The sequence below is a fragment of the Netta rufina genome (genome assembly GCF_964035555.1).
Source record: "Netta rufina genome assembly, chromosome: 27".
Taxonomy (NCBI): Eukaryota; Metazoa; Chordata; class Aves; order Anseriformes; family Anatidae; genus Netta; species Netta rufina.
Genome location: NC_140151.1, coordinates 687,594 through 703,777, shown reverse-complemented (window position 1 = coordinate 703,777; position 16,184 = coordinate 687,594). Strand labels below are relative to the sequence as shown.

Sequence of the window (16,184 nt, the reverse complement as noted above, 5' to 3'; positions counted from 1 at the left end):
CTCCAGAATTTAAGATATTAATGAATGAAAATATGCAGAAATATCCCTTACTATTTATTAGAATTTATTACACATCTAAAAGTAAGTCTGTACTGGGCCCTGAGACAGGTGTTTCTGTCACTGCACAAAGACAGTTTTTACACTTGAAAATGTATTGGTCTGAAACTGCATGAACTGCAAGTTACAAAGCTCATAAAATGTGACTGAATGTTTGTTTCTGAGCCGTCATGACTATCTGCCTCATCATGGAAAAATAATCACAACGCTTAAGTAACACTTGTAGAGGCAGACAGAATTTTTAGTTGGATTTTATTTTTCCCAAGAAATGTCTTGAGGCACGGTACCTTGTCTCCTGGCTGTGGGCGCATCACAGATACACGGTCGTAACCTTTCCGCAGCAAGACCCAGAGAGCATCCAATTTTCCCTGCAATCAAATGACATACAGTGTGTTATATTCAGTGTAAGAACAAGTGAGCTGTGCAAACTGCAGCTTAAACATGCATATTTTTTCCTTAACCATTTGCTGTGCCTGTACTAGGTATCTCCTCTGGCTGAGAGGCTGACCTCCAGTCCTAAGTGGCCACTGTGACATATTAAAAATAATTTTATGTATCAAAACACAGAAGCTCACTGCCTTGAGAGCTTGGGTCTTTTGGCTGATATTGAACTTCAGTGTCTGTGAAGGTAAGACCCCCTGACAGTCAGGGTATTTATAAGGTCTCTCTGTGGCAGTGGTTCTCCAGTATCTAATTAAAGAATCTATGCACTCAATGCACACTCTTCCTTTAACAGGGATATATATGGCAACTTTCTCTTCCCTATTCAAGAAAATGCTAGGGTTGTAATCCTCTGTGAGACCTATACTCCTCAACCACCGTGTTGAGCCAATGGTTCAAAGCTTACTTGGAAATTGGAGGGATTCATGGGTGGAGACAGACAGAATGACTGCATAGATCTTGTTTCCATAGGACACTGGGAAAAAGACTTCCTAAGATGAGAGCCAGGAAAGTCTGTAATTCTCAGAGGAAGAACCAAGAAACTCCTCTGTCAGAATCCTGCTGCATTTGGACAGCACAGCATCTTTGACCTGAGGGAAGCCATCCTTGTCTCTGAATCCACAGAATCACAGAATTTCTAGGTTGGAAGAGACCTCAAGATCATCGAGTCCAACCTCTGACCTAACGCTAACAGTCCCCACTAAACCATATCCCTAAGCTCTACATCTAAACGTCTTTTGAAGACCTCCAGGGATGGTGACTCCACCACTTCCCTGGGCAGCCTGTTCCAATGCCTAACAACCCTTTCGGTAAAGAAGTTCTTCCTAACATCTAACCTAAAACTCCCCTGGCGCAACTTTAGCCCATTCCCCCTCGTCCTGTCACCAGGCACGTGGGAGAACAGGCCAACCCCCACCTCACTACAGCCTCCTTTAAGGTATCTGTAGAGAGCAATAAGGTCGCCCCTGAGCCTCCTCTTCTCCAGGCTGAACAAGCCCAGCTCCCTCAGCCGCTCCTCGTAGGACTTGTTCTCCAGGCCCCTCACCAGCTTCGTCGCCCTTCTCTGCACCCGCTCAAGCACCTCGATGTCCTTCTTGTAGCGAGGGGCCCAAAACTGAACACAGTACTCGAGGTGCGGCCTCACCAGAGCTGAGTACAGGGGGACGATCACCTCCCTAGCCCTGCTGGTCACGCTGTTCCTGATACAAGCCAGGATGCCGTTGGCCTTCTTGGCCACCTGAGCACACTGCTGGCTCATATTCAGCCGACTATCCACCATCACTCCCAGGTCCTTCTCTGCCTGGCAGCTCTCCAACCACTCATCTTCCAGCCTGTAGCTCTGCTTGGGGTTATTGCGCCCCAGGTGCAGGACCCGGCACTTGGCCTTGTTGAACTTCATGCAGTTGACCTCAGCCCATCGGTGCAGCCTATCCAGATCCTCCTGCAGAGCTTTCCTACCCTCAAGCAGATCGACACATGCACCTAACTTGGTGTCATCTGCGAACTTACTGAGGGTGCACTCGATGCCCTCGTCCAGATCATCGATGAAGATATTAAAGAGGACCGGCCCCAGCACCGAGCCCTGGGGGACGCCACTAGTGACTGGCCTCCAACTGGACTTGGCTCCATTCACCACAACTCTTTGGGCCCGGCTATCCAGCCAGTTTCTAACCCAATGAAGTGTGCGCCAGTCCAAGCCAAGAGCAGCCAGTTTTTTGAGGAGAATGCTGTGGGAGACAGTGTCAAAAGCCTTGCTAAAGTCAAGGTAGACCACATCCACAACCTTTCCCTCATCCACCCAGCATGTCACTTTGTCATAGAAGGAGATCAGGTTCATCAAACAGGACCTGCCTTTCATAAACCCATGCTGACTGGGCCTGATCGCCTGCTTGCCCTGCAAGTGCTGCGTGATGACTCTCAGGAGGATCTGCTCCATGAGCTTCCCTGGTACTGAGGTCAAACTGACAGGCCTGTAGTTTCCCGGGTCTGCCCTCCGGCCCTTCTTGTAGATGGGCGTCACATTTGCTAGCCGCCAGTCAACTGGGACCTCCCCCGATCGCCAGGACTGCTGATAAATGATGGACAGTGCTGATAAATGATGGACAGATCCATCTCAATCCATCCCTCCATCTGAAAACAATCCCTCTGAATGCATCTTTCCTCCTACATCAGACCTCATTGAAGCTTTTGATCTCCTGCGCCTCTGACAACTGAAGAAATAAGTACCTTTTTTGGTCATTTTTCCTTTAAGAAACTAGAGGGAAAATTGCAACTTTCCATGGAATAAAAAAGTCCTTCTTACCCGAAAGTCCTAATTTCCATCAGTCTACTGAGCTTTCTTGTGAAAAGACAAGAGCTCCATCTTGGGTCATTTTCTGTTTGGGAACTGCTTTGCAACTGAAGCACAAAGTAACTTGGAGGCAAAAAAAAGGTCTGGAGGCAAATAAAGCCTTGGGTCCTACTAGATATGAAGTCCAGAAAGTAGAAACAATGACAAATGTAGATGAGAAATGAAAGAAGGCATAGTTTCAGCCACTGCATGAAAACAAATGCATTCTCTTTCTTAATTAATGGTTAGGTCAGCACTGTATTGACCCCGGTCTAGGGAATGACCGGATACCTAGATTGCTCTTGAGACCTGGTACGTTGTCAGTCAGAGGCAGTTTTGTAAGCTGCCTATAAATGCAAGCTGTCCTCAGGCCTCAAGACAAAGTCTAGAAAAATGTGCCAGGGACACAATATTAAGTTGCCTCAATTTAGGAGGCACCTGAGGTTTCTTTTTGGCAGGACCAGCTGCTGCTTCAACCCCAGACTTGAGGTAGGTCCTGCAGGTGAGTTTTCATGTATAAGCAGTGAATTGAGCCTTGTCTCATGGTCCTTTATGTATAGTTGTGTAGAGACTGCTAGTGGCCTTTTTGAAGTCATCTGAGTACTATAAATGTTCTGAGGAGGAGAGAACAGGTAGACATAGACAGAATCTGAGGTAGAAATAGGGGTTGAATGAAAGCTAGTAACCAAACCAAAGCATAGACAGCTGTGCGGCTGGCTGTAGCAGGGAGCACATCCTGAACCAAATTGAGACAAATGGCACAGTCCTTTATGATCCTTCACTTGCGTCTATGTTTTCTGCTGTCCCTCCCTCTGTCAGATGAACTGAGGATTTGACAAGGTTCATGAGAAATTTTTAGACTTGTCTTGCTCTTTGGTTTATTTGCACTGACCTTTCAAACTGGTGAAATGATATTTTAAAAAAATAAATACAGTTGGCATCATGATAAGAAGTAACTTCTGCAAATAAGAATAAAATTAACAGTAACAATAATAATAACAATCTGTTAAGTGTCAGCAACTGTATTTGGCAGTAAACAAAGCCCTAGAGCATTTCAAGCGGCAATCTATCCACTCTGTTATCAGCTGTCTACCTACCATATGGATGCTACCCTGAAGATTGGATGTAAAGGGAAGAAAAACTCCATCAGACAAACTGGCAAAAGGCTGAACACTCCAAGTAAGGCTGGCACTTGTGGAGAAAAGGAGGCTGTTGGCCAGCAAGGTGACTGGCCCTAAAATGTGAATTTCCTGGCTCTTTGTCAGATTCAAGCTACCTTGGTTCACTGCTCCTCAGATTTAATTCCTTGCACTTCTCCTTTACGTAGGATTATTTTTTTTAATAGGTTGTTACATGCATATTTATCTACCTTCAAAAGAGATGTTTCAAACAGTTCAGTGGAATGGGTGGAAATTTAACGTTTTTTCTAACCAAAGAAGCTGAGAGCACATGGAGCATGGGGATGAGGGAAAATTAAAGTGAGTATCAGGAGACATTTCCTACGGGTGAGGTCTGGTAGTCTGGGAAACATTTCCCCTGAGCAGCAGTGGAAGCCTCTGTTATTTTAAAAACCAGACTGGAAAAAGCAGTGAGGGACAGACCCAAGCTAACAGTGCTGCTTTGGCTGAGAGTGCAGACCCAATGACCTAATAGGCTGTTCCTCCTCACCTCCCCCTGCTTCTTACAACTCCACAATAGCTTCCCTGCATAACACAATGCAAATTCATCTTCGTATGCTCACATCTTCTAGACAGAAGCTTCTGCCTAGAGTACTGATGAGTTTATGCCAATTTTGCAATTTCCTTACTGCACAGGGAGAGCAATTGCAGGATCTCTGCTTCAGAGAAATTATCCCCTCTGTTTCTGTTGAGTGCTCACAGTTGTACGTGGGGAAAGTATTGGATATAGTTATCCAGTATGCATACACAGCCTGTTTGGGTGCAGTTCAATAAGGGGTGTGGTGGCAATTAATAGTTAGGTAAAACCTCATCCACAGACCAATTCAGGCTGCTGAACACTATCCAGAAGTAGTACATGCCAAAGTTAGGGAGTATTTGGATATGGGGTCTTAGGTGGGACCTGTCCTTATACTATACAGTTTGAATGGTATAAAGGAGAGATTTTTCTAAAGGCACTAAGAACATATATCATGAGCCAGCAGTGTGCCCTGGAAGCCAGGAGGGCCAACTGTATCCTGGGGTGCATCAAGCACAGCATTGCTAGTTGGTTGAGGGAAGTCATTGTCCTGCTCTACTCTGCACTGGTGCAGCCTCACCTCAAGTACTGTGTGCAGTTCTGGGCACCACAGTACAAAAAGGACATGAAATTGTTTGGGAGTGCCCAGAGAAGGGCTACAAAGATGGTGAAGGGCCTAGAGGGGAAGACGTATGAGGAGCAGCTGAGGGCACTGGGCCTGTTCAGCCTGGAAAAGAGGAGGCTGAGGGGGGACCTCATCACGGCCTACAGCTTCCTCATGAGGGGGAGTGGAGGGGCAGGTGCCAATCTATTTTCTTTAGTGACCAGTGATAGAACCCAAGGGAATGGAGTCAACCTGTGACAGGGGAGGTTCAGGCTGGACATCAGGAAGAGGTTTTTCACTGAGAGGGTTGTTGCGCACTGAACAGGCTATCCAGGTACAAAGCCACGGCACCAAGCCTGTCGGAGTTTAAGTGTTTGGACTGTGCTCTTAGTCATATGGTCTGAATTTTTGGGTAGGCCTATGTGGAGCCAGGATTGGACTCAGTGATCCTTGTGGGTCCCTTCCAATTCGGAATATTCTATGAGTCTATGATTCTATCACCCATGAGATACTTCTAATACACTTAGGCCCCTAATAATCAAAAGATTGCTGTTATGAAGCAAAAGCCATTCCTAGTCATAATTAGAACTGAACTCAAAACCAATGTACATTGAATCTTTTCTCCAAGTCTCTTTTGAACTTTGGAGAAATTCCAACTGGGACACAGATCTGCAATAAACTTGACTCCGCTGTTCAGAACTGACTTGCTACCATGCAGAATAAACTCTGAAAATAAACTGAAAATCTCCTGACGCTGTAATCCAACAGCATAAACTGGTGAAGAAAGAAGGGAGAAACTCATCAGTATCTCCTATGGGAAAGGACCTAGCTCTCAGCTAACAGTAGTTGTGCCCACACGGATTCCATCTGCAAGTGCACGTGTATTCAACGTTCTTTGTGCTAAAACTGGTGCTTCTATTAACTCCTAAGTGTTTAGAGTACAGCTTTCTGTGCTGTGAAACCTTCTGACTGCAGCACACAAAAAGCAACTGAGCTGCATCTCTCAGCTGTATGAGGTCATTTCCATGAGCACATCGTACAAGTGAAAATCTCCCAGATGGGACTAGTGTGTTTTACGAACGTTGCAGTAATGTAAATTACAACACGATACATTTAGTAACAAAGGAGCAGCTATGTGGGATGGTGCTTACTGCATTCCCAACTCTGAACTGAAAAAAGTTGACTGTAACCTGTCCCATTGTGGGAATAAATAACCTTCATGAATACATGTTGAAATCATTATAATACAATTGCAAATGACTTGTTGGTAGGCTATGTTTATTAGATGATAATCTTTAAGGGGGCGAGAGAGGGCATTGAACCAAATTTTCAAAGAGGCTCACATTTCTGTATCCTCCGGAAACCACTACTACTCCCTTGTGCATCTTTGCCATTTCCATTGCTGGATTTGAACCAGCTGTAAGATCAATGTCTGAGGAAAGCCAAAACACGTGACTTGCCCAGATTCCTATGGGCACTGCTCAGAGCTGATCAGTAACAAGAAACAATGCAAGGAAACCTGGGTGTATTGCAGTGAAATATACCTGCATCTAAATAATGTAGCTGGTAGAATGTTTGGCTAGGTTGGTTGCTTCTAGAGAGGAAGAAGACAGGAGAATAAAAACTCTGCTTTCCAGCAGTGAGGCACTTCCACATTTAGCATAAAATTTAAGGTAAGTTAAACAGTAGGCGATTTAACAAATTGACTGTAGAGGGTTTCTAACCCTAACCAGAATTTCCACTCTTCACAATGAGATCCAGGCTCCAGTGGTGCCAGGCTTGCACTGGGGTATGAACTGTGCATTTTCAGTCTTTTCTGACACTACAGTGCTGCTGCAAATACCACAAACTGAAAAGAGATGAGAAGGGTCTTAGTATTTCCCAAAAAGGATAACCCTGAAAAATGATTGGATTTTTTTATTATACAGGTGCAACCTCTTGAAAATTGTTTGCTGAGGACAGCTTAACTTGTCTTGAATGTAAAAGATTAACTTTCTCATGTTGGAGTGTCTTCATACCACACTCTGGATGATGCCACCAATATCTGTTGCTTGTGGTTTGTTTCCCTCAATCCAGGAGGAGCACTCACATGTGTGAGGAAAGGTTTTGCATCAGTGAATTATTCAGTTGCTTGCTTGTTTCAGTTTTGTACACTGACAACAATTCACATGAGGGAAGCAAAGCTGAAGAACAGCTGCCCGCACTTGGGACAGATGGCAGAGAGGGAGATCCTTCTCAGTTCCCGAGGGTGACTGCTAGGCAGCTTTGCATTGTGTGTGACCCAATAACAGCATGAATTTGCACTTTCACTTCTGAGGCACTCTAATTCAGTCAAAACCTTCTTGCAGGGCATCCCCTCCATGTGAGGTGAGCATGCTGCCCTCCATCAGGCCTGGCCCTGTGACCCATGACAGCTGGCAGACATCCATGTGCTTCACTGCAGTCAGAACATTTTTCCTTGGTGATACTTAAGAGCAATTTTCTTCTGATTTCTCCACTCTTTCTAAGCAAAGAGGATGCTATTTCCTCCCTACAACACAGAGAATATGCAATTTGGACTAAAGGGCCTGCCTTTGGAAGCACAGTGGAGTCTGAAAGCAATTTACAGAAGCTAGCTACACCACTAAAAGTGATCAGCTTTTTATTCTGGTCTCAGAAAGCAATGTGACTCTGCAACCTGATCAACCTGATGGAAATACCCATTGCCCATGAGGCTCCTTTCTATAGCATCTCCCTGGTCACATGTTCAGTGAGACTTCCTTATGCACAGCTTCTCCACCAGCACCTTGAGGTCACAGGTTTATGGACAGTTCTAGATCTTACCCATGGATGTGAAAACAGACCGCTTAACACAGATCTCCTGGAAACACTTTATGCAGTAAAACACTGAACTGGACCTACCTTGATTGGAGAGTACCACTTCCGAGGAGAAGAGGGTCTGCGCATATTGTTCACAAGGTTCCTGGGCTCCGGGAATTCATATTCCTGTTCTGGCATCTTGACTCTGGCATTCTTGGCTTTCTCTAACTTAGCGCCTTCTTCTGTAGAACCCTTTTCTCCCCAGCGCACCTGAAAATACAGAATCAGAAATGCAAAGGTGGGGAAAAGCTTCAGAAAAACTATAAAAATATTACCTTGCAATTTGCATGACAACACTGTCCATGTATCCCAGGCACAGACCTGGATCCTACTGAAGTAGAAGAAAGTTCAAAACTGAGATTTTCTGATACATAGACTGGTGCCTATTTACCTCCATTCGTTTGATGCCACCAACTCCTCGACCACCATAATAAGAGGCATCTACTGTTGGCCATTTTTTCTTTGGAAGGCCATCATCATCTTCTTCCTACAAAACAGAAGGAAGGGGTTGTACTGTTAGGAAGCATGAACCAAGGTGGTAAGGCATAAATGGTCACAGGTCATGTCGTCCTTTGAGCCAGCTAGAGCCAGTGCAATAAATGTTCTGCTCTCTTACTGCTTGTTTTCCTGCGGATGTACACTCATGAAAAGAAAATGTTTAATTATATAAACACTACCACCACTTGAAAGGTACAATCCAGCTCCACAAAGAATGTGTGTTTTTGCAATAGTTTTATTTAAAGGGATTTTCATCGTCTTTAAATTCAGGGGAGTAAATTATTTCCAAGTTGCAAAATCACTGAGGATGTTGCCAAAATAATATTCAGGATAGTCAAGAGTTGGGGACTTTTGGCTTCAAGTCTGATTGATATGCTAGCCATGAATGATGGCAGCAAGGACTTACCCCTTTGCCATCCTCTTCCCTGTGCCTGTGGTTAGATAGGGGCCAGCTGTTGCTGTGAGGAGCGTTCACTGACTCATGGCTACCCTTGCTGACATAATCCTCTAGTACACAGATAAATCATTGTATTTTAGTTCAGATATGACAGAAGGGGGAGTGAAGGAGAGCAAGAAAGCAAGCAAGTCAGATTTGATCCAGAGTGTAGGTGAACTAGGAGTATATTTGGGAACAACCCGTGTGATGGTCTAAAAGGGAGATGATTGTTTTTTTTAGACGAGCGGGCCAAGTGTAATAGGATGGAAAAGACTAATGGAAAAGCTACAAGAATGGAATTAGTTCTTGTAATGAACTTCTGCCTCTGCTGGCAAGGCTACCCATGGAAATCCATGTGGCTTCAGTGATTTCATGGCCTTATGCCAGCAGAAAGTCAGACCTTGTGTGAAAAATGAGACTTAAATTCTGTACAAAATGGAATGTGTTCTATCCCTGCTGTAGCAGGCAGAAACCCAGGGACATCACCAAACACAAACTCTGGCATTCATGATGGCATTCAGATATGGCCCAATTAACAAACCAAGAAAATCTTTCAATGTGTTTTTAAAATCAATCTAGCTGAATTTCTAGTGAGTATATTCTATGTAAAAAATGGTACACTATAACAGTGCATACGCTCTGACCTACATAGTGCCTTTCGCTTTAATTTCTACAATTCAGGCTGTGAATTGGCAAAGCAGAAAAGCAGAGTTCATCAAAAACGTGAAGTATTTCCTGTGAAAAATGTGGAGAGAGATGAAAAATGGTCCCTTTTTTTTTTTTTTTTTTTTTTCTTTAATTCTTCACAGGGATTTGGCAAAACTCCAGAGCTTAGGAGCTTTCCAAAACTGAAAAAGCCAAAAATACTTTGAAATTGAACTCCCCAGTAGGAAAATTTAAAAACTGGAGGAAAAAAAAAATCCAAGACAAACTATGCTCTTCATGTCAAACAAAAGCATTTTTATTTAAAAACAAAACAAAACGTAAATTCAGCTGCAAAAATTGTCCTGATCTAAAGGAAGAGTGAACAATTGAGTCATAAATATAAGGTCCCTCTCCTTTGTAGCTGACCTCTCTTTCTCTCTCTGGTTAGAGCTGCTGAGGCTCTTTGCTGCAACCTAAGAACTTAATATCTCTGCATGAAGTTTTCCATGAGGACTTTTTTCAAAAAATGGAATCAAAGCCATCTTAAATATTTTCCTTCAGCAATTCTCTCTTTCTCTGTCTTCAGCTTAGCACAGACTGGACCTCTCACAACAGGAAATACCAAGGTTTAGGAAATCTTCCCCACAAGCCCTTGAAAGCCCTGCAAGTCACTTCAATCTAAGATAGGAGTGTTTCTGCCAGAACAACAACAGAAGAACCACACGCACAAAAAGACCAGAGCAAACACTTGAAAAACAAAGGAGTCACAAGCTTTCTTCCGGATGAGTCTGTTTACATCTTTTGAAGGGCATAGGAGGTTTTGCAATACAAGCAGAAAAATAAAAACAAAAAACACCAGTGTTGTCCTAGTCACTTGACAAATGTGTTCACAATGTATGTGAGTAGCTCTACTAAAGCAACTGGAAACTTGGGCGTCAGGGTGGCAGAAAAGCAGGAAAATGATAAGGAAGAGGCATACCATCCCCACCCCCAGCATCCTAGCTGACCCATTCAGAAGAACTGAGCCAATAAAATGGGGCAGAATTCTCACATCTGACTCAGTTTTGCCCATAGTTTTCTACACTTAGCTACAATGTGGTTTTTGCCTGAGGAAGAACTCCATAAGGAACTTCAGCTCTGACCCAGCAACAGCACAAAAAACAGCCCCGGAAAATCTAAGTGCATTTAAGGATGCTGGAAATTGACTGTACAGAACTTGGCATCTTTCCATCCCCCAAATCTGCTTTAGATGGAGCTAGAGTTTCTTTTTTAAAAAATACAAAGAAGCAGGACAGAGCTACATTTCACAGTCAAAGATCCAGATTCATAACTGCTGGATTTCAGAAAACAAAGATGTGTTTATCTCAGAGTCCATGCCGGGCTCTGTATACTTTGACCCTGACCTGAGGGAACCTCATCTGTGGGTAACACAAGGATAATTCAGGCTCCACTAGGGACGTCTGAACCACTCAGGGTAAGAATTCAAACTAAATTTGGCCAGATTTTTAAAAAGTTTGGACAATTTACCCTTCTCCCCGCCCTTATAATTATTTTCACAGTTGTCTCTGCAATGCCTGAATCTTGTCAGAACTTAGCATTTACAGAGTGCTTTGCCTGAAAAAAAAAAAAAAAAAAAAAAAAAAAAAGCACTTTAAGACATGGGATAATAATTTCTCTAAGAGATTTTATCACCTAACTTTACAGCTGAGGAAATCTGGAGGTGAAATACATTGTCCTCCAGCCTTACAGATCCTTACTGCAACCCATTCCCTTAACACCAGACTCATTTCCAAATTGCATGGCCACCTCTCAAATCTAAAGGCATTGTTACACTTTGAGGATAATTTACTTGGTTCTCAAGAAACATTTCCTCCCTACTTTGGCAGGTTTTGCTTGTCACATTATACTCTACCAGGCGTCTAAATCACAACTGTATAAAACCTGCCTTATCTTAATAATCTTTGAGGTGTTTTGCAGAACATGGCATTGGTGTTTCTCATACTTGCATCTCTCACCAGCCCAAGCCTGCAAGCTATTGTCAGAAAGCACTCATAGGTCACAAGAATATTTAAGAGATGTTCCACTGGTGTTCTGCTAAGAAGCAGGCTGAAGAAAGAGCTCAAATGTCATTAGGCACCAGCAAAAAACACCTATAAATTTATCCTTGAGACAAAAATGCTTAGAAAACCAGACCTTGTCAGGCTTAGTGAGTATGGAATTCTTAGTTTATCTATGGTACAGATTCCTAAAGATCCTGCCTGAAGTTATGTCTTCTGAGTGCAGAGTGCTGCATGTGCACAGTTAAGACAGAATGCATTTTGATGAAGATAAAGGAGAAGGGATGTATTCCCACTCCATGGCTCAGACAGTGGTCTATGCAAAGAAATAACATGCACAGGGTCACTCAGGAAATCCTTCTACAGAACAGAACACCTCACGTACCCAGACTTATAGCCCCAATTCCCAGGTTGCATTTTGTAAAGACTGTAGTGCTAGAGATGCTCATGTCTGAACTATGATTTTAAAATGGAGATTGCTGTTCCACAGAGTCTTTTGCATGTAGTGCTGGCAATAGGGACTATTGCCAGTGACGGGGGAATAAACCCAACTGTTCACCACCTCCACACTAATTGAGTGTGCTGTGTTGGATCTGCCTAGATATTTTGCATTAAACTTGGTTATAAAAGTCCACACCTTCATGGAGTAATACCTACACCTCATTTGCTCCCAATAACATTCCAAATCTTTTTCTTTTAAATGATTGTATCTTGAAAGATTCCTTTTCTCCTCCTCCCAGATTTCCAAAACACGTTGTAAAAAGAGAGTAAAGGGGAAGGAAAAGAGCTGGCATACCACTGTGACCTGGCTTTATTTCAGGAATAGCAGAATACATTTCCTGCCTTGGTGTCTACAAAAAAAAAATTGCATCAGAGCTTTTCTCTGAAGCTTATTTTGCTATCTTCCCAGCAAGGCTTTTCAGGAAGAGAGAGCAAAATAATTTGGAAGAGTTTAATAAACACTAATAAGTGAGGCTGCAAGTGGCTCCCCAATAAGATTAATTCCTCTCAGGCATTCTTTGGTGTCATGAATGTTTAGAAGTTGGAGAAGAGATCAAACTGGTTCAAGGTGAACAGAAGTTTTAATCTGCTAGCTTAACAATAGATGCCATGCAGTGAGTTAAATTTCTCCTTTTCATGCAGGCCTCCCATGACAGCAGTAATTGCTTTCAACGTCTCATGACTGTGCTGGTGAATGGTGCTTTTCTCTTCAGGACTTTCTTGTGCATGTTTGCTTTAGTGTATGTGGCTAGGATGACAACAGACATAAAGATTATCCAATTACAGGCTGGTTGGTGGCTTGGCCCTGGTGCCACATTAGGAGTGATTATGGAGCTTGGGTAATAGAGCAATATGGAAAAAGTGGGTCTGAGTGATGAGTAAAGGGCATGCTTGGGTCATCTGGTATGTCTCCTGCCTGGGTTTGCCAGGTTTTAGGACACTTCATGTCCCTGAATCCATTTTGTAGGAGAAAGCACTGTCATGACAGAAAATGAATATACAGCAGTGTATGTTAACATTGCCTGGTCTCAGTTTACAGGGCAGAGAAGCAATGAAAAGAGCATGTGCCTCTTGGAGTGCTCCTGCTTATCCTTTTGTGGGACAGACTAGCAGCAGACCCCTGGCATGGGTCAGGTAGTGAACAGGAAATTGTTGGAAGCTGCAGATCCCTGTAGGGTGTCTTTTTTTTTTTTTTTTTTTTTTTTTGTAGAAAATGGTTGCTATACTGAGAACCGGCTTCAGCCTCTTGATAGGCTTATGGTCTGAGTTGAATAAGAGTTGTTCCAATAAGCCCAGCCTGAAGGTGATGGGCACCTGAACAAAAGCAGACACGTCTTCCTCTGGCAGGGCTAGAAAGACTCTTCCTATACACTGGAAGTAGAAGAACGTGAGTTTGATCTGCTAGCAATGAGTCAATCACAGGTCAGAAAGGTGCTCACTGACTCCTTGAGAGATTCACTTCTTCTGATTGGCATTCATTCAGTCTTTCCTGGCTGTAAGTAAAACCATCTGTCCTTCTTCATCTGGGCTAAGCCTTCTCCGGTATCCTCTGTTGTCTGAGGAGCACAGTGGTAAGTTGACAACATTTGCAACTTTTGGATGAATTAATTGGAAGTTTTTAGCCAATAATGATTTCCTTCACCAACAGTGAGTATGTCTCCAATATGTCTCAAAAGGCCTTTAAAGTAGAGTTCAATAAAACCTTTGGCGGGTTTCTGACAGTAATGCTACTTTCCCTGTATTGTTAAAGTATAATGCATTATCCTTGCAGTACAAAGACATATGGGCCTCAGCTCCCAAAGCTGCTCAGAATTCCTCATCTTATTTTTGCCAAGATTTTTAGGAGAAGAAAATAATTTTACTTTAATTGTAATGCTGCTGTTCAAGGAATTAGTGCTCTTTCTTGCTGGAGATGAGCAGTTACTAGGTTTTCTGTAAGGGAGAAGGCAACCTAAAACACATAAGAAAAACATGAATGCAGAAAATCAACACCATCTTCCATTTGTTTTTAGCAGAATAGGAAATCTGGAGCATCCAATCTTCTCTGAAAGCATCACATTATTGCCATTCCTGTTCCATGGACCAGACTCTATAATAGTAAATGGGACCAATGAAATAGTTTTTCCAACAGCAAGGGCCTCTTCTGTCACGGAAAAAAATGCAAAGTACAGGTCACAGATGTAAGCTTTACTAATTTTTGAGCACTGCACTGGTGCTTTACACTTTCTAAAATAGTAAAAATGTATTTTTCTTTGTCTGCTAATTTTACAAGGTGGCTTTAGGATAACTGAGCATTGAGCTTTGGGGAAAGTGCATGTGAAATTATATGTCTGCAATCAGGCTAGTTCCTGTAATTCTAGCAGGTTATTGTAGCCAAATCTCCCTATCCCAGGGTCCCAAAACAATAAGAACAATAGCTAGAATATTGTATAGACCTTCTCTTGTATTAATGGTGAAGCAGGTAAACTGCAGGTAGAAGATTAATGTAATTTTTCTGCTTCTATGCAAAAAGAATTTGCCCACATTCTCCTCAGTATGAGATCAGGTTACTTTAAAACAAAAAAACATTGGCAAACACATTGCTAGAGGAAAGCTGTCAAACAGACTGATGAACTGAAGATTGTTCTACAAAAAACACTGTGTGGACTCTTCCTCTCTGTCAGACTCGTTTAACCAAAACTAACCTGAAGCAAATACAACTTGTGTGCCACAGCTGGTTTATTGTGTAGCAACTGGTCTGCTTTTGCAGCACTTAATGATTTGAGAAAAGGCTTTCTTGTAAGTGAAGCACGCCTTTCCCCTTAACACACAGATTTAATTTCCCCTTCCAATCCTTGGCCAGTGAACCAGCATTCCAGAATGATTAATTTTAATTAACTTCAGCAATTGAATCCCTTGGCTTGGAGGCATGTGTGATGCCGAACAGAACATGTTCAATTTTAGGCTAATATTTTCCTTTTCATTCAGAGGATGAAAGCTAACAAAGCTGGTGAATATATGTACACCCCAAACAGAAATGGCTACTTTTGAAAGTAGGCCAGATGCCTGCATATAAATATATGGGTTGATGCTATTTTGAGAGATGGGTGCCTTCAGCATCAAATGCCTTCAGTATTGAACCCAAATGCAAATCTTCATTGGGTTCAGGAATGCTCAGATGTGCATTTTTACTTGAGGCCTGTTTTGAAGGGGACAAGTGCCATCAAGATGCAGGTTCCGGTATCGGCCTTGGCTCCAGTTGCCCTCAACATCTTTGCTGTGCTCAGTACAGGCAGAAGCTAGGTTGGACTCCACCTTGGTAGTCCTGCAGAGGACTGCACTTTAAGGGTTTCTGCCTTGGCACAGAGCACACTCACTGGGCCTAACTTCACAGGGAGCAGAGATCATTTCATCAAGCTTTCTCACTTGCAAGCTGAAGCAGGCAATGACTTTGTCTCCAGAGGCAAAAAGCAAATGGAAATAGCCAACAAAATCACTCTGAGCATGGATCTAAGTCTTCTGTTACTTGCATAGTTAAGAGGAACAGATTCAAACCCTAGTGAAGTCAATGGAAAAACTTCCATTGACATTAATAAGCCCTGGACACAGCTGACTTTTCAATGAAATCCCATGTGCAAAAGAGTGGAAGTAAGAAAAGAGATCAAGTGTGTGCTGAAAACAGGAGGATACAGAAAGGGGCAGATGAAAAACTGGGCATATTTCCGGGGAGTCTACTGATTAAGAAATGTTGACATAACTTGAAGCCATTTGTTGCCGGATTTGTCTAGAAAAAATAAACAGAATTAGCATGAAAATTTTAATGTTACTTTACTCTTTCCCTCCACTAAAACTTCCCCTGTTGGTGCCACTCTTCTGGTGTCAGGATGGTTATACTGCTTTTTACATCTGTTCAGAACCTGGTCCATTCTCTTCAGAAACAATTGCAAAGTTTATGGGCTGCTTTTGCTCACAGCAATTGAAGTGTAAGGAATAAGCATTGTGAGTTAGCGCTCAGCTGCCAAGACTGGTTATATATGCTGAAACACCAAAATCATTATTGTGCTATTCCAAGGAGGTAGTTAA

General features: G+C 42.8%; 1 protein-coding gene across 1 annotated transcript in view; it reads right to left on the bottom strand.

Annotated features, from left to right (window-relative positions):
* Positions 1–16,184, bottom strand: part of ANTXR1 (ANTXR cell adhesion molecule 1) — a gene marked incomplete at both ends in the record, with an annotated part of 115,725 nt that overhangs the window by 22,037 nt on the left and 77,504 nt on the right. Inside the window, 3 exons of the mRNA XM_084302226.1 lie at positions 345–425; positions 8,028–8,195; positions 8,377–8,472. Coding sequence (XP_084158352.1) covers positions 345–425; positions 8,028–8,195; positions 8,377–8,472 — 345 coding nt within the window. The remainder of the gene's footprint in view (positions 1–344; positions 426–8,027; positions 8,196–8,376; positions 8,473–16,184) is intronic.